General features: G+C 40.0%; 1 protein-coding gene and 1 long non-coding RNA gene across 2 annotated transcripts; one reads left to right on the forward strand and one right to left on the reverse strand.

The window, feature by feature from the left end:
- On the forward strand, positions 1 to 25,761 carry LOC103460963 (NLR family CARD domain-containing protein 3-like). Its single transcript, XM_081613913.1, has 8 exons — positions 1 to 9; positions 173 to 398; positions 1,158 to 1,427; positions 4,819 to 6,595; positions 7,051 to 7,224; positions 17,873 to 18,046; positions 24,617 to 24,663; positions 24,805 to 25,761. The coding sequence occupies exons 1-8, from the start codon at positions 1 to 3 to the stop codon at positions 25,323 to 25,325; spliced, it is 3,198 nt and encodes a 1,065-aa protein (XP_081470039.1). The 3' UTR covers positions 25,326 to 25,761.
- On the reverse strand, positions 9,122 to 10,571 carry LOC145554133 (uncharacterized). The gene is made up of 3 exons (XR_014090174.1): positions 10,163 to 10,571; positions 9,841 to 9,927; positions 9,122 to 9,257 (listed from the first exon to the last, which is right to left on the reverse strand). It is a non-coding gene; the product is annotated as an uncharacterized LOC145554133 (long non-coding RNA).
- Positions 25,762 to 25,786: the final 25 nt, after the last annotated feature.

The following is a 25,786-nucleotide window of genomic DNA, read 5'->3' on the forward strand; positions in this document are numbered from 1 at the left end:
ATGACAAAAGTGCGTGTGTGTGTGGGGGGGGGGGTGTGCGCGTGTGTGTGTGTGTATATATATATATATATATATATATATATATATATATATATATATATATATATATGTATACATATAAATTCCAAGAATTTTAAACTACTTTCACCCCTGCTTATTTTCCTCTTTATAGGAGTGGCTTCTGGGAAAGTTGGAGGATCTGGGCAGCCAGGAGCTGAAATACTTCCACTGGTTCCTCCAGAACGTTGATGAGTCTCTGGATGGTTTTAAACCAATCAAAAAGTGTCGACTGGAGAATGCAGACCGATGTGACACAGTAGATCTGATGGTGCAAATGTACAGCAGCAACACCAGAGACGTCACCGAGAAGATTTTGATCAAGATAGAACGGATCCGAGGTCTGTCTACTAAGCAAACTATAGAACATTTTATCCAGTGATTTATTGTTTATTAACTGAACATCTATTGACTTCCAGTAGGAAATGTTGAGTCTCCAGTTTTTCAGCAGGAAGAACAAAACTCTCCAGTTTCTCCAGCAGGTGAGTGTTGAATATGCTGCTTGAAACGTCTTAATTACAATAATAATCCAAATATGTTCAAGAAAACTGGAGTCATGTTTAGAGAGCAGTCAACATATGGCAAGTTTATTTATGTAGCACATTTCTGTAACAATTCAAAGTATTTTCTGTGATAAAAACATTAAAAACATTTCAGTGTCAAACTAAATGTGATAAAAAGTTGGAATATAAATTACAATTAATGATGTTTCAGATACTAATCAAAATAAACTCTAACCAGGTGGATATTTAGCCTTGATTTAAAGGATCTGAGTGTTTCAGCTGTTTTCTAGTTTTCTGGAAGTTTATTGCAGATTTGTGGTGCATAGAAGCTGAATGCTGCTTCTCCATGTTCTGGTTCTGAATGCAGACCAGAACCAGACCCAGAACCAGAACCACTTCCTGAACAAATACAACAGAAAACCTTTATAGCCGTTTAGTGTATGTTGCAATATTTGGTGAAAACTGCATGAATCCATATTCTACAAACAATTATTTGTTTAATATCATAACAATCCAATTATTCAGGCTAGTCTTGTTCATGTTTGCACATTTCCTTCCCTGCATAGTTTGATGTTTGTCTTGTCATTCTTTCTGCAGAGGAGAAGCTCATTAAGATGTTCAATGACTTTGTCAAAGTTTCAAAAAACAACCAAGACAACCTGAACCAACTCTTGGATGTCCTTGTAAAGAAGAAACTGCTGATGGAGTCTGAGAGAACAGCAGTGCTTGAGAACCACACCACTGTAAACAGAGCCTCATGCATTGTAGAAATTATAATGGAAAAAGGAGAAGAATTCCGAAAGGAGACCATCAACCATCTGCAAACCATAGAACCACCATTGAACCCCCTTCTGTCTGCTGAAAATGGTGAGTTCATCTTTTTCTACTGTTTTCTGTTGTAAGCTCATGAAATATTAATACTTGAACGTCCAAACAATTAAGTGGCTTGAGAATTTTCTCCTAAACTGAAAGTTAATTTCCATTCATGTTTGTTCAAAGGCTTCTTCAACTTATGAATAAGCAAAATAGCAAAGGAGGTGTATGCTACTAAAGGCTTTAGGTTTTACTCTCAGAAATTACAAATATAGACCTAATATTTTCTCTTTTTTAAATTTCAGTCAATGCTGACTAGTAGTTACTAATTATGACATTAAAATTGTATAATAATCTGTTTCTTCTGCTGTTTCTTTCACTGTGAGTTAAAGCAAACAGAAGAGCTGAATGTCTGCTCCCTGTTTTAAAACAAAATAACATGGAAACTGAACTGCTAACTGCTCTGTGTCAGAGATAATACTTAATATTTTACAATGGGGCTGAACTGATAGAGAATGATTTTTTAACATTCACTGTAAAGACACTCTTCTTTCTACAGACTGTGAACTTCTCAGGATCAGAGCTAATTTTGCAGAGCTGATTTCATCACAAACCCTTAACCAGCTCATAGATGTGCTCCAAGCAGACGGTGTGTTCAGTTATTCAGAGAAACATAAAATGCTTGTGGAGAATCAAACCATAGCAGATAGAGCAAGAAACTTCATTGACTGTGTGAGGGAAAAAGGAGATGAAGCCTGGGAGAAGATGTTGGACCATCTAGCTGATGCAGATCGAACACTTTTCTGTGACTTGAGTTTATCTTCTGCCATAATCACCCAGAGAGGTAAGGCCACACATTTCTGTAATGATGAGTTAAATGATATTTTATCTTTAAAGGATCAGAAGGACATTTTGTACCATTCATGAACAAGTAAACCAGTATGGGATTGCAGTTAGAAACTATGGTGTAGAAATAGAGGACAGTAGAAGAGGTAGGTAAGTTCAGGGAAGGAGATGCTTCTCTGAAGAGCTGCATGTCAAAGTGTTTCTTAAAGACAGGAATGGCCCGGTTCTGATGGAACTCAGTAGGACATTTCACCATCATGAAGCGAGACATGAAGAGTCTGGTCTGTCTTAGTGATTCTGTAAGCACTGCTAACTGAGTAGAGTGACCAGGTTCTGATATCAGCCTCAGAGAGAGCATTCAGGTAAATGGGAAAAGAACTGCTTTCTGCCATGAAACTGAAAATGCTTCTAAGAATTTTTCTAATAAATCAGATAACTGGACATCAGTGTTGTAGCACTCGAGATCGGTCTTGGTCTCGATACCATTTTTTGATGGTCTCGTCTCGGACTCGACCGCATTTGGTTTCGGTCTTGTCTCGGTCTCGGGCGCTGAGGACTCGGCATTTTATTTCAAGACCGGTCGAGACCGCAGCTGTGAAAATATCACTAAACGTACAGCATACTGTCCAGTTTATTTGTTAACATCTTTGTTTTCAGTGGATGCAAAACACACCGATAAAAATCCAACCAATAAGGTGACTTGCCAATTACGTGTTGATGTTTCTCCCCTCCCCCCCACCTTTCACTCGCACGCGGTGCTCCAAGACATGCGCAGTGGTTTTCTCTCAGCAGCAGAAGATCTGATAGTCAGTAATAGAATAGCGCTGCATAAATCATAAGAAATCCGATGGCCACAGCTAACTCAGCAGCGCTTCGCTTTCACAGACAGTGGGGACTACGTCTAACTTTTTTCATCACTTAGAAAAGTTTCTTAAAGAAAGGTAAGCTCAGTTGACGTGATGTTAGCAAAGCTAGCTGTATAGAGACACATAAGCATTGTGATGAAAAAAGTCACTGATTGCTCTGAATTATTGTAGGGAGAGAGTTGACTGACTTGTCACACATATGAGACAACGCTGTGTCCAAAAGTCTGCAATGTAGTGATGCGACATTCAGGAGCAGTACGATTCTTCTGCATGGGTCTTTACTTATTGGATAGGACTGGAGTGTCACTGAGAGCCTATCAGATTACCATACGCTGTCAGAATAGCATACATCAGAGGTTCCCAAAATGTGGGGCGCGCCCCCTAGAAGGGGCACCGTGCCATTGCAGGGGGGACACGGGAAGCCGTCTGGATGAAAAAGAAAAACAAAAAAAGAAACATGAACCCTGTATGCGCTGGGTTTTTAACTTAGAACAGCCAAGTCCCTGTTATTTCTCTGTCAATTTGATACAGTGGGGCGGAGGGGTCCCGGAGAAAAAGTTTGGGAACCAGTGATGTAAGGGAAATGACGTGAAAGAAGCACAAAATTTCCAACCTAAAAATAAAGAAACATTGTTCTAAAAACATTTGTACTTTCAGTTCTACTCTGTGGTGGAAATTAACGCAAATATTCTATGAAAACATAAAAAACAGCATTTTTCTTGTATCTTTGTTTAAAAACATTAATAGGTTCTTGATCAATTTAGCCAGCATTATTAAGGAGTAAGGAGATCAAGGGTTCAAGAGAGATGGAAAAAAAGAATCCCAAAGCCTTGCGGGAGAAACCGTTTATTTTGATGAAACCAAATATGACGACCCCCCCCCCTCAAAAACACATTGTTCAACCACACAGCTATTTGTAGGGGTGAGGGGTTGGGGGGGTGTTTGGAAACCACTGGAGGGGCACAGGACAAAAAGTTTGGGAACTACTGCCATACAAGTATCTACTTCTTGCTTGTTGCTCCTTGGTCAGTGTTCATAGTTGAGCATTAGGGCATTGCCTCAATTGCTATGTTTAATGGTGCAGACAGTGGTGGTTTCTGACATGAGCAACATGGATAAACACCCAGGGCGTTATCTTTTTAGGGATGGCACAAAACCACCGCAGACAAAACTGTATTGCACAGAGATGGAAGCAAAGCAGAACAAAGAGTTGGTTAAATTTAATATTGATTAAATTTATTAAGTATTTAATATCTATGTGTTTTTATGGGAATATGGATCTTTCAGATCAATTTGAGAAGTAATTTTGATGATATTTTACATTTTATTGTGTCATGTAGTGCGGGGCACTGGTCTTGGTCTTGACTTGGTCTTGGTCTTGACTTGGTCTCGGACCCTAAAAGTCTTGGTCTTGTCTCGGTCTCGATACACTCTGGTCTTGGTCTTGTCTTGGTCTCGGTTTAGGTGGTCTTGAACACAACACTGCTGGACATTTAACACATCTTCATCACAGGGTTCAGATGGTTCTAATATTCCTTATCTGTGGAGTTTAAATGTATCTATTTAAAAACGAATAGTAAAATTTGTTGGTCAAAGTCTTAACTGAATCTATTAGTGTGATAACTTTATTCAAACGTGTTATTTAGAAACATAATAGGTCATGTTTCTATTTCACAGTTGATAAACTGCGAATAAACTCACAAGACCACATGTCTGTTCTTTTTCCCTTACAGTGATGATAAAACTGAAGTCTGCACTGAAGAATAAGTTCCAGTCTGTGTTTGAGGGGATTGCTAAAGCAGGAAGTCCAACCCTTCTGAACCAGATCTACACAGAGCTCTACATCACAGAGGGAGGGACTGGAGAGGTCAATGATGAACATGAGGTCAGACAGATTGAAACAGCATCCAGGAAACCACACAGACCAGAAACAACAATCAGACAAGAAGACATCTTTGAAGTCCCACCTGGAAGAGATCAACCAATCAGAACAGTGATGACAAAGGGAGTGGCTGGCATTGGGAAAACAGTCTTAACACAGAAGTTCACTCTGGACTGGGCTGAAGACAAAGCCTACCAGAACATCCACTTCATATTTCCATTCACCTTCAGAGAGCTGAATGTGCTGAGAGAGAACAGGTTCAGCTTGGTGGAACTTGTTCATCACTTCTTTACTGAAACCAAAGAAATCTGCAGCTTTGAACACTTCCAGGTTATGTTCATCTTTGATAGCCTGGATGAGAGTAGACTTTCACTGGACTTCCACAACAATGAGATCCTGACTGATGCTACAGAGTCCAGCTCAGTGGATGTTCTGGTGACAAACCTCATCAGGGGGAAACTGCTTCCTTCTGCTCTCCTCTGGATAACCACACGACCTGCAGCAGCCAATCAGATCCATCCTGAGTGTGTTGATGTGGTGACAGAGGTCAGAGGGTTCACTGACCCACAGAAGGAGGAGTACTTCAGGAAAAGATTCAGAGATGAGAAGCAGGCCGGCAGGATCATCTCCCACATAAAGACTTCACGAAGCCTCCACATCATGTGCCACATCCCAGTCTTCTGCTGGATCACTGCTACAGTTCTGGAGAAAGTGTTGGAGAACAGAGAGGGAGGAGAGCTGCCCAGAACCCTGACAGAGATGTACATCCACTTCCTGGTGGTTCAGACCAAAGTGAAGAAGGTCAAGTATGATGGAGGAGCTGAAACAGATCCACACTGGAGTTCAGAGAGCAGGAACATGATCAAGTCTCTGGGAAAACTGGCTTTTGATCAGCTGCAGAAAGGAAACCTGATCTTCTATGAATCAGACCTGACAGAGTGTGGCATCGATATCAGAGCAGCCTCAGTGTACTCAGGAGTGTTCACACAGATCTTTAGAGAGGAGAGAGGGCTGTACCAGGACCAGAACAAGGTGTTCTGCTTTGTCCATCTGAGTGTTCATGAGTTTCTGGCTGCTCTTCATGTTCATCTGACCTTCATCAACTATGGGGTCAACCTGATGGAAGAAACACAAACATCTAAAAAGTCTTCATTATTTAAACCTAAACTAAAGTCTCTCCATCAGAGAGCTGTTGACCAGGCCTTACAGAGTCCAAATGGACACCTGGACTTGTTCCTCCGTTTCCTCCTGGGACTTGCACTGCAGACCAATCAGAGACTCCTACAAGGTCTGCTGACACAGACAGGAAGTAGATCACAGATCAATCAGGAAACAGTTCAGTACCTCAAGAAGAAGATCAGTGAGAATGTGTCTGCAGAGAAAAGCATCAATCTGTTCCACTGTCTGAATGAACTGAATGATCGTTCTCTAGTGGAGGAGATCCAACAGTCTCTGAGTTCAGAAAGTCTCTCCACAGATAAACTGTCTCCTGCTCAGTGGTCAGCTCTGGTCTTCATCTTGGTGTCATCAGGAAAAGATCTGGATGTGTTTGACCTGAAGAAATACTCTGCTTCAGAGGAGGCTCTTCTGAGGCTGCTGCCAGTGGTTAAAGCCTCCAACAAAGCTCTGTAAGGACACACATTGTTGCTGCAGTTATTTTTGATAGGAAGAAATCAGCTAATTATGAGGTAAATATTCATGTTTCAGTTTATATATTGTTGCTTTTTCTCTTCAAAGTGTCCCACGGGGGGATGCACAAAAAAGAAAAACAGACTTCCTTCAGCAGCTGAACATAATGTTACATATTCAAGCAGCAAAACCCCTCCACTTTATGTTAATATTTAAACTGGATTATTGTAGTTAATTGTGTAATTTTATAATTCTCTTTCCAACATCCTTGTTGCCTGTAGTTCTGTCATTTAAGGCTGGAGGCCAAACTATAGAATGAACCAGTTCACAACAAATACAAAGGTTGTGTAAAATATAATGGTTCATTCTCTGTCCAATAAAAACATTGTTGATTTGAAAGAACATAAATTCTGATGAATTGTTTAATAACAGATTTTCCTCCCTGTCTCCTCAGACTGAGTGGCTGTAACCTCTCAGAGAGAAGCTGTGAAGCTCTGTCCTCAGTTCTCAGCTCCCAGTCCTCCAGTCTCAGAGAACTGGACCTGAGTAACAACAACCTGCAGGATTCAGGAGTGAAGCTTCTCTCTGCTGGACTGAAGAGTCCAAACTGCAACCTGGAGACTCTCAGGTAAAATGTGACCAATCCTGGTGAAACCAGATTACATGCTTTTAAAGATGATATAATTATCTTGCTATAACAATCGATGTCTGACTGTGACATGGTTAACCTGCTAAATCTCAACAAATAATAATGGCTAATTTTCATTCCCTCCTTGCTGACAGAACCAAGAACAGAGGTGTTTAGAAAGGCAGTGGTCAGACTTCATTGATAGTGTAACTCTGGATACTTGCCAGATTGCTGCATCCTCAGCCCACAAATGAGCATATTTGCAGATCCTTCCTCCCAGAAGTTGTTAGACTTTCTAACAAGAACTGCTCCCAATAGGGCTGCACTGATTGCAGTTTTCTGGCTGATCTCAGATTACCGATCTTTTAAAAAGCCTAACTTACTGATTCCGATTTTGGCTGATACCATGTTTTTGTCTGAAATTTTGCTCAATACATTAAGAAAGTTACTGAATTGGCAGCAATGGGGTGACTGTTGTTAACTGTAAATGTGCAGACATGAGCTGGTCGACCGGTTTGTCTGTTAAACTTTTCTCACAGGAGAAAAGAAAAGCACAGTTGTTGATTATTAGACTTTTGCCAAAGTTGATAACATTGGTGGAAAAGATCAGCTTCACATGTAAAAATCGGCCGACTACCGATCATCTAAAGTTAAGGAAATCGGCACCGATAAATCAGTGCATCCTACCTCTCAACAAACTCATTAATTATATACATTCTGGCTGTTACATGGTGTCTTTTTACATTTCTTTTAAATAATCTATTGCTGTTTCTACATACAAATATACACATTTTATAGATGATTATAAATTCCCTACTCAGCTGCACATTTCTTTGAAACTGATCAGGCTGTTTTTATTAAATATATAGCATTATTATTATTCCTCTGTTGTAAATGTGTCACTACTCTGCAGTCTCCTATTAATATTTATTTTTACCTTTTCTTGAACATCTGATTCTTCCATTGAAACTTGTTCCTGGTAAACCTGAACTCCCTGCTGTGGATCAATGAAGGATGTTTCTATTCTGATCCGTTCTACATGTGACAAATGTTGATTTTTATTACACAGAGAACTACATGAGATTGTTTTTACTATTTCATCTGATTGACAGTTTGAGAATCTGTGTATGGTTCGTTTTCTGGTTTTTTAGTTTCAAAATAAAATTGGAAAATCAAAACAAGCATGAGTTTTTTTTTTGTTTTTTTCTTTTTTAAAACAAAATTAGAAAAATGGCAATTGCAAGAAGAACAAATAAAACGACCTGTTAATTTCACTTGTCATTATTTAATTATTGACATGCGGTCCAACCCGGAAGTTCTCTCTGTCCGGCTTACACAGGGGTCGTATCACACACATGCAGGCCGCAGGGAGACAAGCTTGTTTGTTTCAGGATATATAAACTGTAGTATTTTCTGCCAGCTGGAAGTCAGTTGAAATAATGAGAAACAAATAAAATTGGACATCTGGTCACTGAGCAAAATGGTTAGCCTGAGTTTTTAGTTTAGATTTTTATTTTGGAAGGCCAGAGCACCGATGAGTGGCTTTCCACTGCAACCATACCCATCTCGTCTCTGGACCAGCAAGATGGCCACTAGTGATGGGCAAATGAAGCTTCATGAAGCAATGAAACTTTCCAGCCCTTTGCTTTGCAAAAAGGTTCATTACTCGATGCTTCATTAGTGACATCTGCTGGTGAAATTATAACAGTCTTGTCACTCAGTAGGATCATATTTTCCAAAACTACTAAATGCAATATTGTCACAAAATTTTCATCAAACTCATATTTAGTAACAAGAGAATCAATGAAACCATATTTAATAGTCATATGTTTTAATTATTAAAATGATTTGTAGTTAACCTCTTATCCCCTAAGGGGGTATAAATACATTTCCGCCTGACAAAAACACACAAAAGTAAATCACTTATAGCCTCACAGCTATTAGATCTAATAAGAAACTTTTGGTACCTCTGTAAAGGTAAGATGTCATAGAATGGTTTTCTGGTGTCAGCACCATTGTAGCTTTGACCCTGCCTGAAATATTAGGGACAAAATACAAAATATTTTGCTTTTTTTTAACCTCGCCAAAATTTTCTTTGAAATAAACATTGAAAACACTACCAAAATAGTATTTGTAGCACAAAAAAGTAGTACAGACTTTTAAATCTAAATGTTGTGTAAAAGTATACCAAATTTGGACTCAATCAGATGAATCATATTTATTTTAGAATGGTATTAGTGAGAAATTTCTTAGGCGGAGAGGCCATTTTGGCACATTTATCCAAAATGTCACCAAACTGTGCCAAATGTGTTTTTTACATCAATACTGGGGGTTTGTTAAAATTAAATAGCTTATTACCATCTAATGACACTTTCTACATATAATATAACCATTGGTCATGACATTTACCCCATTTATATGCAAAATGTACCATTATGCACAGTGTAATATGTATAATAATGATGATGTGAAAGCTCTTTCTTTGACTCCAAATAGAAAACTTTTATTGAAACAAGATAAAACAGTCAAAAATACTTTTTGAATAATTTAAAAGAGCAAATAAACAATTTTGAAAATCCACCACCACCATCACCACCAAAAAAATGGACATCTTACCTCAAAGAAGGTGAAGAATCATGAGAGGTGGGGGAGGTGGGGGGAGGTTCAGCGTCACCTGAGCTTGATGGTTCGGCTTCCACTTGACTATAAATAAAAATAAAGTATTTGAAGAATTAGAGGTTTATTACAAAGTAATGAACCAAAGTAAACATGAAATCCTTACTAGTAAAATAAAACATATTTTAGTAAAACATAAATAAACAAATAACCACGTGGTTTTACTTCCTGCCGTTATTACAAGCATATAATCACTGAAATAAATAAATAAATAGAACCAAAACATCAAATATTTTGTGTGAAATTGCGGCGGAAAACTTACACATCACCGAGATCAAGTCTGTCTGCTGTGTCCGGCTCTTCCTCTTCCTCCTCGTCCAAATCCCACCAGCTATCAGAAGAATCTTCCAGCTCAAAATCGCTCCGAAATAGTTCTTCCAGCGCCTCCACATCGGACATTTTCCTCCGCGCCATTGAGAGAATTTTTCCAAGATTTAGCTCCACTCATAGCAAATCGAAAAACCGTTGTTATTCAAAAGCCTTCAAAAGCCTCTAAATCGTCCAGTTTCTGCTGCTATGATCGATTTATCATAAATAAATCAAAACTGAACTCACGGAACCGAGATAACTCCACGTGCTCAGACTCCCGTATACCACACCTACTTACGCATGGAGAGCGCACGAATTACGCATTCATTTAGATGGGGTTCCGGAAAATAAGTCATGATTTTGCGTAGCCGACATCTTGTGCCATACTCTGAGAGTCTTTCCACTCTCACGTGAAGCCATAAAATGGCCGTGATGATCAGCTGATCGGGTGTTTTCCAGGTAGTTGCGTCATCGCCCGAGGACCTTTAAATCTCATCAGCTGTTTTTAAATAGCTCTAAAATCTTAACATTTTGGGCAAAACCTTTATGCAGAATAGTTTTTGAAAGATTAAAGCCTCTTTTAGCGGATAAAAAAAAAATTTAAAGGCACGCGGAGCCTTTGTTTACAGAGCGAGCTGAGGTCACGTGGCAGCTGTGCCCACCCGTGGGCAACTCGGGCTTAACAATCTAGTCCTGGTATATGTTGAACGTCAGTGGTTGTGTTGGGTTTTCTTTTATGTCAGACTGATTTGACAATAAAGACATTTGATGTTTTAGTGTCTTAGGAGTGCAGTGCCTTTTGGGGCGTTCACTTTTTCTTGGATTTCTAATTGGCTCTGATCCCTTATATTTGGCTACATGTTGAATTTTAGTTCTGCAAGACAATTAAATCTGTTTCTGCTGTGATATAGTTTTGCTGATCAAACTACAAATAATAGTGAAACTTTCCAGAAGGTGAGAAAATGGGAGGTGGAGGGTTAATTATTGTTATCTAAGAAGAATTTTATTGTGAGCGATCATCTCAAAGTATTCCCAGATGTCAGAGATTTTCCTCTTGCTGGCTCCATTTCAGACAACCAATCAAGTTTATTTGTGTAGCACATTTCAGCAACAATGCAGTTCAGAGATTTACTTCATAAAATCACAAAAATATAAAGTCATAAAAAAAATCACCATAATCTACTTGACAACAGCAGTAACAAACATTACATTTTGATGGGTGCAAATATTCTCCTCTGATGCGAGACCAAATAGACAACCCATGATGCAGCACGGCTCATTGAGCTTTTATTTTGAAAACCGACATGCAAAATGAAGCAGTCACGTGAGCCAGGTAATGCGAGGCCTCGTTTGTTGCCAGTCACGTGGTTTTCAACAATAGACACAAGCCTCGAAGGGGGGCTTCATGGGACACGCCTCCTTTTTACTGGGTACAAGCCTCGAAGCCTGGATTCAGATGCCCATCACCAATGGCCACCTTTGCACTGCGCCTTCAGCAGCGATACAGAGGTAAGCGCACTATTAATTTGTCACAAAAAGTTGTTTAAAGATGTTTTTAGGGTAGAAAGTAGCCCTTATAGCTTCATTTACGCACTTAGTTATGTGCAGTTTGAAATATACTTCTGTGTTTTCGGAGCAGCGTAGCTCCGCTAACGGCTCCAGGCTCAGCGAGCAGGTGGAGTGTGTTTACCCCGCTAACCAAGGTCTTGGCAGGTCACCTTGTCGTTTTCTGGTGCTTGATATCTGATCGTAGCGTCTCAAAGTGTGACATGAAGAGTTTAATGTGTTTGCATATATACTGTTTGATACATGTGTCAAAATATAATATTTCTCTCTGGAGATTTCGATATTTCTGAATATGTTGGTATCTTCTAAACATTGACATCATCCAATACCAGTTACTAATATCCTCTGATCTTTTTGTAGTTTGTAAATTCATATTTGTGTGTGTGAAATATATTATTCCCTTCAATTGGCTTCTTATGTGCAGTGTGAACTTTTTTTTAATATACATTTTTATTGTTTCATACAGGCGGCTCTTAGGAGGAGAGGCTTCAGCTCCATGTTTGGATGCAGCTTCCCAGAATCTGCCAGTGATCCTCTTCCTCCTCCTGACATCGTCTTCTTCACTGTCTCCTTATCTTTTATGTATACATAAATTATAGGAATATTTTTTCATGATTCCCCGAACATTGGCTGAATATCTGCATATGTTATTGTAATAAATAAATTTTTTTATGAAAATGTTTTGTCCTTGTTTATTTTGTAAGATTTGAGTTTAAAGCTGTGACTACATACAGGTTGATACAAATTAAATATTAAATAATTATTTTAATGTTTCCAGGGCTTAAAGTAAAAAAAAACTTTTTTGAAACTTAAAGTGGTGATAGAAATTAACTATACCGTTGCTATTGCCACAGTTTAATAAACAGTGTCTTTGAATAGTGCAAACAATTGCTTCTAACAATTCAATTAACAAGCTAAACACTCAAACTTAAATAAGACTTCAGGACATTTCAACTCAAAACAAAATGTAAAATGTCTGTGCCCTACAGTTTAAAAGTTGTAAAGTTGCCTTACAGGCAAAAATCCCTGTTACCAACTAAATGAATAAGTTACACAAAGCTGGCTTAATCAAATCCTAATGAGTCAAATTGAAAGTCCCTAAGTGGACTCATCAACCTCATGACGTTAACACTGACATGAAAAATAATATTGAAGAAATAAATATATCAAGGGCTGCACAGCGGCGTAGTTGGTGGAGCTGTTGCCTTGCAGCAAGAAGGTTCTGGGTTCGATTCCCGGCCCCAGTCTGTCTGCATGGAGTTTGCATGTTCTCCCTGTGTTTCCTCCCACAGTCCAAAAACATGACTGTCAGGTTAATTGGCCTCTCCAAATTGTCCCTAGGTGTGAGTGTGTGTGTGCATGGTTGTGTGTCCTGTGTGTCTCTGTGTTGCCCTGCGACAGACTGGTGACCTGTCCAGGTGACCCCACCTCTCGCCTGGAACGTTAGCTGGAGAGGCACCAGCACCTCCCGACCCCACTAAGGGACAAGGGTGTTAAGAAAATGGATGGATGGATCGATATATAAATATATCAAATCTAATTAAAAACAAATAAGTGATCAGTTCTTTACTGTTATGGTCTGTAAGATATATTTATTCTCAGTACTAGATGTGGTCTTAAACCTATGGCACTTCAACAATATTATTTTACCTTCAAGAAATAGTGTTTGTTTATTCTTGCTCTGTATTAAGTATTGCTCAAAAGGTCTTGCCATACCAGTTTATTCCTCCGTATTTACTTTAGTTTCTTAGTTTATTCTTGCATTTTGTTCTTCATTCATTTCCATTTAGTTTCCTTTGATTAGTTTTATCCTCTCTTGGTTTATTGCTATGTCCACTTTAGTTTCTTTCCTGTTGCTACATTTATTTTATCGTTTATTGACCATCAGTAATCTTCACTCATCACCTGCTGCGACGCCTTATCGTCATGTGTTTCACATCATGTGTTTATTTTTCATTGTTCAGCATCGGATTCTCTGTTTTTATGCCATGATTCACATCTAGTTCGTCGCTCCGTTTTATGTCCCGCTTTTCCTGTTTCAGAGTTTTGCGCAATATGCGCTCGTTTTTTTTTAATCCCCTAAGGTTTACGGCGGTCGGGAAACGTATCGATGGGGAAAAGGCAGACTGGCATTTACATTTTAAAACAAAGGAAACAATTTTGGTATTCTGATTATTGAAATTTAAAAGTGGTGTGTTGTTCTATCACCCCCGTTTCATACCGGACCACTTGCAGCACCAGTGTTAACGCTATAAAATGAACGCTCTCTATCATAGTATCACCATGGAGGGATTTTTTTTATTTAAATGGGTTCATTTTTCAGAGTGATACAAAGTCAGGGTATCGTGATTTTAGCAATTACATGTTCATAAGAGCGATTTTTTGTTGTCCTCCCATGGAAGTGGGCAGCATCCAGACGGACATAAAACACCTTTTAATATAAGTTGCTGCTTTGACATGATCACAGAACTGGCAAAACATATGTACAAAAATACCAGACAAAGTGAATCACAGCAACATTATAAGCCGGTGTAACGCTGAACTGATGCGGTGAAGCTACTAGTAGCAGGAAACCGAAGCTGCGACAAGGAGCTACAAACACTGAAGAGAAGAAGAAGAAGAGCTGCCATCGATACAGTTGCAGCCAGGCATGATTCAATGTTACACAATACAGCTTTAGCAAGTTGCTCAAAGTCTAAACTGGTATTGTTGTGATTGTAAGGTGTAAAGTTTACCTTCGACCAAACGCCCCCCAAAAGAATCCCAGCGACCCCCTTTTGTAAAAATGCCTGCCAACTTCCCGCTTGTTCTCTTTCCTTTGCCCAGCGCCACTTGTTTTTAATTCCTTTCTCAAGTAAACGTGTTTCTTTACCGGGTCAGACAAACTCCATCTTCTTTCATATCGCATTTGATTTAACCGCTGAACCGAATGCATGCGCTTCTTTTCTACAGACCGTTTTACAGTCATTGGTCAAGAACACGGGAGCTAGAATTCTGATTGGCAGACATCTTTGTCTATTATCTACAGTTTAGTTGTGGCGGGCTGTTTGGTCCAATGCTCGCTTTGCTTGAAAAGCCGGAAGTCTGGCCCTCAGATGGAGCTCTTTAAACCCGGAGACTACAGTTTGGTTGAGGCGGACCGTTTGGTCAAAAGCCGGAAATCCGGCCCCCGGCCGGAGTTCTTTAAGCCCTGTGGTTCTTGTTTATAATGCTAAAAAATAATGGAAAGAAACAACTCAAAAGTTGTTCATTATGTTTAGTCAGTTGCAGTGACGTGCGGTGAGGTTCATAGCTGGTGAGGCACCGACTTAATTATAATCAGATTTACAAATCTAGATCCCTGGCATGTTATTGTTTACATAAGGAAATTTTGCGCATGCGTACAATGCTGGAGGGCAAAAAGACTATTCTTTAACATGTGATGCTTAGGCGCGCCGCCGCAGAATAATTCCGTTATCTCAATCAAACTTAGACATAAAGATATTATTAATTTTGTGCTGTGCTTAACACCAAAGGGAGAAACCGTTAAAGTACAACTCAAAACCGAGTTGTACTTTGCTCTCTGTATCAGCGCAGCTTCTGTATGTCTAGGTCGCTGTTACCGTCTCTTACTCTGCAGTTGTGGAGTCACAATGTCTGAGATCATGAGCGCCCCCAGCGGTGATGCATGAGAACTGCCTGCCTCACCTCGAATCTGTTCTCTGCCATTTCTGATCGCTCCTCAGCACACGAATCACGTTACACACACAGTTGGTGACAATAAAAACACAGTACATAAGCTAAATTATGGAAAATCTTTTCATACATTAAATGTTTTTAACCATTTTATTGGCGATGTACAGACAGGAGGAGCATGCTCTCATAGGGTGTGTTCACACTGCAGCCTGAAGTGACCCAATTCCGATATTTTTTTACGTAATTCAGCCTGTATCCGATCTTTTCATGGCAGTGTGAACAGCACAGGTCGGATTCTTTTTCAAATGTGACCCATATCCGATACGTATCCGATTCAAATGCGACCTAAAGTCCAGGCCTTCATCCAAACTGAACGTCACTGATTCTCAACAAATGTCACTATTACGTGCAAGTGGGAAGAAAAACAACAACAATGACGGTCTATATGAGGATTAAGTTCTGCTGTGTGAACGGGCAAATGACCTGAAAGTGTCCCACATGCGCAGTAGAGGGTGCAATAGCGTCAGCGTTCTCAGTGTTCTGCCAACCGCCATAAAAAGAAGAAGTGCTCAGTGTTTGCGGAAGTAAACATGGAGGCTAACGGTGGAGCTTAGCTTATATATTTGAAGTTGTTGTCCGGCCGGAGCAGCATATTAACAACACATACATTTAGTGGCAGTGTGAACGGCCCCGGCAAAAAAATCGGAATTGCCAAAAAATTGGAATTGGGTCACTTCAGGCTGCAGTGTGAACGCACCCATAGAGTGGCAACTGGTGCAGTTAGCGAGAGGTTGCTCAATCCCAGGTGAGACTCAGCTCACTGCTGCCTCACCGGCTTCACTTCTGAGCATTTGAATGGGAAAATGCGAAAATTCAGCGATTTTGAATAAAAATAACATCAGATTTGGTTAAATTAAATGAAAAATAGGTACTTTATAGTACAAACCACAGGGTGAAAATATCTTTATAAATGATTTATTATATATTATTTTTCCATCACCTGCCTCCCCTCACCGCACGTCACTGGTCAGTTGTGTCTAATAAGTTATAATAAATAGGACACGCTGGAGGGACTATGTCTCTTAGCTGGCATGGGAACGCCTTGGGATTCCCCCGGAGGAAAAGGAAGAAGTGGCTGGGAGAATGAAGTCTGGGCCTCCCTTCTGAAGCTGCTGCCCACATGACCCGACCCGGATAAGAGGAAGAAAATAAATGGATGGATAAATAGTCTCATGAAGGGGACAAAGGTTTTAATTTCTAATTGGACAAAGTCTGAATTCTGAGATTAAAGACAGAATGATAACCATTTTTCTTTCCCAAATCCTCTTCTGTAGGCAAACATTTATTTAGTTAAGCTTTTAATAATCTGGCACATTATTTCAAACATTTCCTACCTGGCAAAGATCTTTTTCTACCAGGTATCTATTTCCAGTTATTTGCCTGAAATAGATACTATCTATTAGTATATTGTATGTATTGTATATACAATTCTTTGTATGTACAATACAATATATTGTTTTTTTATTTTGTGTATATAATACAATATATTGTATATTTATTTTAGATATTGTAAATTTTGGATAACCTTTTCTGCATGCTTGTTCATGACATACTGGATTATAATTGCTATGCTAATGCTATTCAGAAAGTAAAAACTTGAGCGTCTTTTTAAACCAGAGCAGATTAAAGGTTGGTAAAAAAAATAAAAATAGACAGACTAGCCCTTTAGATATTTACTGAATGGGAAGATGCATTTAGCAGCCATTGGCTCCATATACAAAACAAAGTTGGAGATAAAGGCTGTCTGTGTGAAGGTATCATGATCAAATTAATTACATGCCGCTTTGGGCGAGTGTAGAAAAACAAAGTGTGCGGGACAGAGAGGACTATGCAGGGAGACATGCTTGTTCATTTCAGGCTGTGTACTGTAGTATTTTCTGCCAGCTGCAAGTGACCAATGTCCGGTATTATTTGTTTCTCACAGGAGAATTAGTTCAACTGACTTCCGGCTAGCAGTAAATACTACAGTTTATATAGCCTGAAATGAACAAGCTTGTCTCCCTGCAGCCTGCATAATGTGTGTGATACGACCCCTGTGTTGCCGGACAGAGAGAACTTCCGGGTCAGACCGATTGTCAAAAATGAAATAATGACAAGTGAAATTAACAGGTCGTTTTATTTTTTCTTTTTGCAATCACCGTTTTTCTAATTTCATTTTAAAAACGAAAAAACAAACAAAAAAAAAAACATATGGATGTTTTGTTTTTCCAGTTTTATTTTGAAACAAAAAAAGACAAAAAACAAACCATACACTGATTGTTAGGCTACAGTTTATAAAATTATTCCTCTCCTGTAAATGTCCAGTTCAGACCTTGGGCTCTACCTCCATGTTCTCATCATGTGATGAATTGTGTGTCTGCAGCTTATCAGGCTGTTTGGTCTCAGAGGAAGGCTGTGCTTCTCTGGCCTCAGCTCTGACCTTTAACCCCTCCCATCTGAAAGAGTTGGACCTGAGCTACAATCATCCAGGAGACTCAGGAGTGAAGCTGCTGTCGGCTGGACTGAAGGATCCAGACTGGAGACTGGAAGCTCTCAGGTATGGAGGAACCTGCTGCAGGAGCAGAGAAGGTCTGATAGAGGAGGAAGAGGAGAAACGTCTTTAGTCAGTCTGATGGGAAATGTTTAGTTTGAAGATTAATATTTAGTTTGATAATTAAATATTTAGACGCCTCATCTGGAGGCAGAGATCATTACCCAGTTTTCTGGAATATTCTCCTGACTAAGAACGGCTCACAAGGAAAATTAAAGAGTGGGATGGATTTAATAGAGTTTAATAGGGAATCTGACTAAATGAATAAAAGTGAAGTTCAGTTAGATTTCCATGATGATCTACTGATGACAGAAAGGACTTTAAAACAATATTTGATGGAGCTCCAGACCAATCAGCCCCAAGGAGCAAAGATGAGAAGAAAAGTAACTCCATGTTGGTCAGATGGATGTTTAAAAGCTCTGAGAGAGAAATAAAGATTTTCAACAAAACTCCCAACTTTCAGGATTTAATAAAATATAAAATAAATGTAGTAGTTTGTTCTCCACCAGGGGGCGACATCTGGAAAATGATCAAATGAATGAGAGGAATCAGGAGAGAATTGAAATTCCTTGTTTTCCAGAGGAAATGGAGAATTGCAGTGAATGAAGAGGAAAAAGTAGAATTGTTCTCTGTTATTTATTAATAAAACATTAAGCCTAAAACGTACTACAACAACAAACTAAATGTTCTGTTTGCAAAATTCTTGAATGTTTTTGGTGTTAAATCCTAAAACATGAAGTGGCATTGTTGTCAGTTGCTATGGCAACTCATGGGCAGCTGAAGGAGGAACAGCTTATCCTGCTCTCTCCCGTCCTTACTGATAACTTTGCTTGTGAATTATTTTTAAAGTCACAATTTTTATGGTTTTATTCACATTATCGACATCATAACTGGATTACTTCAAACCTAAAGACCAGGAGATTTTCTCACTTTTATTTTTACCTCACTTTTCTTCACCTCCAAGTTGAACTAGGGCAAAATGCCCCCGTCCGACCCCAAGGACATTAGCAGTATTCTACAACGACGACAGTTTTTAGAAACAAAGATTCAACGGCTGGAGGTGAACTTTGAGATCAACGCTACCTGTGGATATGAAACAACTCTTCCTCAAACCAGCGGAGAGGTCGTACACCCCGCACCAAGCAGCTCACCCTGGATCGCTCAGGGAGCCAAGCCAAAACAAAAGTCTCACACTGCAGATCCTGTAAGACGACTAACGTGGAGAACCCCTCACCTGGATGAATCAGCGTGGCCGGCTCTGAGCCGAAACCCACCTTCAACCTCAACACCTGCTCCGCCAAAGAATAGCAAACAAGCAGCTGGAACCAAAACGACTACACCGACCCCGCTCACAAGGACAAAGTGACCAGCCCGAGCCTCAAAACATCCTGACTCCGTGGGAATCCCACTGAAAAACAGATTTTCTGCACTTCAGCACGAGCCTCTGAGTGAAAATCCACCTTCAAACATCAACAATGAGGCTAAACCAACGCATCCACCGCACAAAGCTCCGAAGGACAAAGTGACCACCAGGAAAACGAAAGGTATGCCAAGAGTGCTTATTGTTGGAGATGAGGCTGTAAAATCCGGCTTCTATTTAAAGCGGAACTCACAAACACACACAAGGGGGTTTCTTCTCAGGCATCAGGTAAAATATGTTACACCAGTTAAATTGTCAACAAAAATAAATAGTCAAACTACTCAGAATGAAATTTTGTTTGATTTTTAGCCACCATGATTTATTACAAAAAACCACAAACTAAGGAAATACCCTTTATCTTGAGTGAATCAGTAACCAAAAATTACTTAAAACAAGTTTAGGATAGATTTAATTCACTCCGTTCATGTCAGTAAAGAAACCCAAATAGATAAATGCAAAACTCACGATCCTTATTACTGCAAATATTGTCCGTAAAAGAGTTCCATATCCTGGCAGCCTTTCGCCCTTTTACTCCAAAGTCCCAATCCAAAACGAAAAATCCAACACGTCGAAAAAACCCTCCCCAAAAAATTAGAAAAAGGAGTGGTACCACCCAAAAATCCCCCAAAAAGAAACGTAAAGTCCAGATCTCACCGGGAATGTCTTTCTTTTCCTCCCCGGTAGCGTCTTCTCGATCCGCCGGCGTCCTCTAGCCAATTGGCGTCCTCTCGCACCTGGCGGCGTTTCTTGGGTGCGAGCTCCAATCCAGCTCCTAAAGCGCTCGATCCGCGGCGCTTGGGCGAACCTTGATTGCTGTTTTATCTCATTCCTTCGATTTGTAACTTATTCTAAACATTCAATCAATTCAAGTCTCCCGCTGCACGGACCTGACGGTGAGCGTCTTCCTCTCTGATTGCGCCGCCCCGCGCCGACGCACACGCCCCTTTTTATACATTAACGTCAGCCACACCTAAACCCAATATGACCTGCCCAAAAATCAGCTTTAGAAATGGAAATACGGAATATTTTTTCAACGAAATAACAACTGTTATACAACCCATATAATACATTTACCTTTCAATGTATTTTATCCAGGAAAAACAAACAAACAGTGGTTATGTTACAAGGCAGTACATGGAATCAGTCATGTTTGCAATCCCAGGAAAACCAGAGTGGTTTCTTTTCTTGGTGACACTGGATCTGATTTGACTCGCAAAGTGCTCTCTCTAACCACTGATCAGCCAAACATGGAGACTTTAGTTGTGCATGTTGGAGCCAACGATCTGGCAAAGCAAAAATCAGAGATTCTGAAAAAGGACTTTAATATTCTTCTGGACACTATGGGAAAATTAAAAATGAAGTTATTTCTCAGTGGTTCAATTCCATCGCCTCAATGGGGAGATGAAAAACATTCCAGGCTGCTTATGATAAACAAATGGCTGATTAAAACCTGCTCTGCCAGCTCAGTGACCTTCATCGATAACCTCTGGATCTACTGGCAGCGCTTTCACCTCTTTGGAAGAGGAGGACGCAATCTTAACCAACGTGGAATAAGGCTGCTCACTGCAAACATTTTTCATTTTATCAACAAGAACAACAATGTGACCATCGCTGCAGAAGAACAGGCTCAAGGATGTCTGACTAGGATGGAGCCCTCCGCATATCAAGAACAAACTATTCCAATACAAACTGATAAAACATCGGCTGTGAACAGAATGACTGGTTCCCCTCCTCCTTCCCCCATCCCACATCTTTCCTCCCTACCTTCTCCTTCCCCCCTCCCTCTCTGCTCCTACACTCACTCACAAGATCAGAGTTTCTCAGGAAGTGAATCACTAAAGAGAGTCGGGCTGCACCTGAGCCGCCTGAAAATGCTGGTGGAGAATTCAGGTCAGAGAGAAAGACGGACGGACTCTTTCTCCTCCCAGCTGGATAGGATGGATCAACAGGTTCGCCTCGGCACGACTCTCACTTCATCTAAGCCACCTGCCTCTGACCTCCCTGAAGATCCAGCACTCCGCATTTCTGAGGTCTGAGACCGGGGTCCAGATATTATCCTTACACCCGTCTTCCTCCAGAATGTGTCTGGCCCCCCAACATTGCATAGCAGGACAATACCTGTCCGGATCACTACAAGAACAGCTACAAAGAACAGAAATACAAAAAACAGTGGTCTTAATTCAAACCTCAGACTGATCCCCTGTCTAAAGGAACCTCAGACTGAAGAGCTTTCAGCCTCCGAGTCACTTAAATTGGCTCTTTTAAATACCAGATCTCTCTGTGCTAAAGCTCTATTAATTAATGATTTCATCACTGAGCATAATATTGATGTTTTATTTCTGACAGAAACATGGCTGAATGACAGTAATGAAGCAATCGTACTAATTGAATCAACACCTCCTACGTACAACTTTTTAAGTGAAAATAGAAAACACAAAAAAGGCGGAGACGTGGCTTCAATATTTAAGAATACCATAAACTGTAGTAAAATCTCTTTGGGTAATTTTATGTCTTTTGAATATCTTGGAATCGAGGTAAAAGGCCACAAACGAACTTTGACACTAACTCTATACAAAACTCCAACATATGTGGAAAATTTCTTTGCGGACTTGAATGAGCTTCTATCTCTCATATGTATTGATTATTATTAATAATTGTCGGTGATTTCAACATTCATGTTGACAACCTGAAGACCGAGGGGCTAAAAAGCTCTGTAATATATTAGAGAGTTTTGGTTTAACACAACATGTCAAACAAGCAACACACACTCAGGGACACACACTGGACCTGGTTATCAGTCAGGGTGTGAATATTTCCAATGTCTCTGTAACTGATGTCGCCTGTCGGATCATTTTGCTGTTTTCTTTGACAGTTCTTTATCCGTTAACCCACTTGGACAAAAAGCTACTATCACAAAACGTACTTTCACAGAAAACACAGCAGAAACATTTAATCAAATCTGCTCTTCTTCCTCACTCTTAAGTTATAGTGACGTAGATAAGTTGGTGGATGATTTTCAGTGCAAACTTTCAGATATCATTGATTACATTACCTCCATTAAAGTGAATTTTGTGACTGGTAGGAAGAAATCTCCATGGAGAAATGCACAAGTAGTTCAATCTGCAAGACAACTCTGCCGTAGGGCCGAACGGAAATGGCGTAAAGGTCAACTGCACATTTATTGTGACATCAACAAGGAAAGACTACGTAACTATCACTCAACACTAAAACATGTAAGAGAGGCTTTCTTTGCAGATGTCATAAACAAAAACATTAACAACGCTCGAGCTTTATTTGCTACTGTTGACAGGCTCACAAACCCTCCAATGACGTTGCCACCTGAACTTCAATCTATTGCCGCCTGCAACAAGTTTTCTAGTTTCTTTTCAGAGAAAATTCAAAAGATCAGAGGATTAATCTGCTCATCCACTCCAAAGACAGTACCAATGCTGGGCCCAAACAAAACAAATGCAGGAAAAATGACCCAATTTCTACTACTAAATTATAAAACCCTAGAAGACATAAGTCAATTAAGCTCCAGTTCCTGCTGTCTGGATGTCCTACCCACACATTTCTTTAAGAAAGTTGTTGCTAATGATCTGATCCAAATAGTAACTCATCGCTCTCTTCAGGTGTTTTTTCCCCCCAGGCCTTGAAAACAGCAGTTATCAAACCACTGATAAAAAAGAACCATCTGGACAAATCACTCCTGCAGAATTACAGGCTGACCTCTGACCTCCCATTCATCAGCAAAATTATTGAAAAAGCAGTTTTTAAACAATTAAATATCTTCCTAACAATAACAAACTGCTTTGACTCCTTCCAGTCTGGTTTTCGTGCTCACCACAGCACGGAGACGGCCTAGTCAAAGTGTTCAATGACATCCATATAAATACAGACTGTGGGAGAACCACAGTGCTGGTTCTGTTGGACCTCAGTGTTGATCAGGACATTTTACTGAATCGACTGGAGAGTTGGGTCGGACTCTCCGGTCCAGTGCTCAACTGGTTTGAATCTTACATAAAGAACAGGGATTTCTTTGTTTCAATCGGAAACTTTTCATCAGAGAGGTCAAAGGTCACATGTGGGGTACCCCAAGGTTCAATCCTAGGACCCCTTCTTTTCAATATTTATATGCTCCCACTGGCTCAGGTTATAACAGGACATAGGATCAGATACCACAATTATGCGGATGATACACAGCTCTACATCACGATGTCACCAGGTGACCTTTGACCCCATCCAGTCACTGAATAGATGCTTAGAACAGATCAATGTGTGGATGAGCCAAAACTTTCTCCAGCTGAACAGAAACAAAACTGAAGTTATTATCTTTGGACCTAAAGAGGAGCGAACCAGAATCAATGCACAGCTGGTTTTTATTAAAACTAATAGCCCGAAACCTGGGAGTAGTGATGACCTCTGACCTGAACCTTCAGAGCCACATTAAGACAGTCACAAAGTCGGCCTTCTATCACCTGAAGAACATCTCCAGGATTAGAGGACTGATGTCTCAGCGCGATATAGAGAAACTCATCCATGCGTTTATCTTTAGCCGCATTGATTACTGCAACAGCGTCTTCACAGGTCTGACTAACAAATCAATCAAACAGCTGCAGCTGATCCAGAAGCTGCTGCTGTTCTGACTAAAACCAGGAAGATAGAGACATAACACCAGTTTTAAAGTCCCTCCTCTGGCTCCCTGTAGCTCAGAGAATAGACTTTAAAATACTGATGTTAGTTTATAAATCACTGAACGGTTTAGCACCACAATACATTAAAGATCTGTTATTGCTGTACCAACCGTCTGGACCCCTCAGATCTTCTGGTTCTGGTTCTGCTCTGCATCCAGAACCAGAACCAAACGAGGAGAAGCAGCATTCAGCTTCTATGCACCACAGATCTGGAACAAACTTCCAGAAAACTGTAAAACAGCTGAAACACTGAGAGCCTTTAAATCTCAACTTAAAACCAGCTGGTTAGAGTTGCTTATGGCTAAATTAGGGTTAGAGTGGGTTTTGATGTCTTCCATGTTTTTATGTCTTTAATGTTTTTAAACTGATTATTTCTGTTTTTATTTTAATTATGTAAAGCACTTTGAAATGCCTTGCTGCTGAAATGTGCTATACAAATAAAATTTGATTGATTGATTTCAGGGTGGAGCCTGCTGGAGGCCGATTCTTGACACCAGGTCTGAGGAAGTGTAAGTGTGTTTTTCATCTGATTCATGACAACAAAGCAGCTCACATTCAACCATCTTCAAACTGTCACATCACTCATTCATCATCAAAGATCAATAAATGATCAATAACTGCAGCTGGATTGTGTTTGTTCTCTCCATCAGATTCCTGTCAACTCACCATCGACACAAACACAGTGAGCAGAAAACTCAAACTGTCTGAAGACAACAGGAAGGTGACATGGGAGGAGGAGCTTCAGTCATATCCTGATCATCCAGACAGATTTGATGAACCTCAGCTGCTGTGTAGAACTGGTCTGACTGGTCGCTGTTACTGGGAGGTCGAGTGGAGAGGAGATGTTGATATATCAGTGAGTTACAGAAGAATCAGGAGGAAAGGAGACAGTAGAGACTGTTGGTTTGGATATAATGATCATTCCTGGAGTCTGAGCTGCTCTGATGATGATGGTTACTCTGTCTGTCACAATAACATAGAAACTCGTCTCTCCTCCTCCTCCGTCTCTAACAGAGTATCAGTGTATGTGGACTGTCCTGCTGGCATTCTGTCCTTCTACAGAGTCTCCTCTGACTCACTGATCCTCCTCCACACCTTCAACACCACATTCACTGAACCTCTGATTCCTGGATTTGGGTTCAGTTCTGGTTCTTCAGTGTTTCTTTGCTGATTTGAGTCTAAATATTTTCCTCCTGTCAGAGAAACTCTCTCACTGTTGAACAGATGGTTCATCTCTACAATCTATTTCTTGGTGAAACTTTTCTGATTGAGTCCTTGGAAACTTTTTCTTCTTCCAGTCCTTTAAAGATGGAAGCTGGGATTATTCCAGGATGATTCCAGGATGATTCCAGGATCCTCATGTTTTCCTGTTTGTTTCCAGTCAAAGCTTCACACTGAATATCAAGATGTTGTTTCTCTTATTTTTTCCTCTCATTCATCAGATTTCATTGAAATGTTGATCAGTTTTTCTCACTGAACATTTTCTGTTTCTGTCGGCTCCTATTTTTATAAACTCGTCAGATTTGAATATTAAATCTTTTTTGTTTATTTGCTGCAGTTTTTCTTCATGTGTTTTAGAGAAATAAAAACATTTTTCTTCTTCTGCATTTGGTTCATTTGCTGCTCATTCTG

Source organism: Poecilia reticulata, chromosome 12 (genome assembly GCF_904066995.2).
Source record: "Poecilia reticulata chromosome 12, P_reticulata-male-v2, whole genome shotgun sequence".
NCBI classification, from domain to species: Eukaryota; Metazoa; Chordata; class Actinopteri; order Cyprinodontiformes; family Poeciliidae; genus Poecilia; species Poecilia reticulata.

Excerpts from the sequence above, each read along its gene's own strand:
- LOC103460963 (XM_081613913.1), top strand. Across the intron at positions 399-1,157 it reads CAAGATAGAACGGATCCGAG|AGGAGAAGCTCATTAAGATG; the intron begins GTCTGTCTACTA and ends TTCTTTCTGCAG. Across the intron at positions 18,047-24,616 it reads TGGAGACTGGAAGCTCTCAG|GGTGGAGCCTGCTGGAGGCC; the intron begins GTATGGAGGAAC and ends GATTGATTTCAG.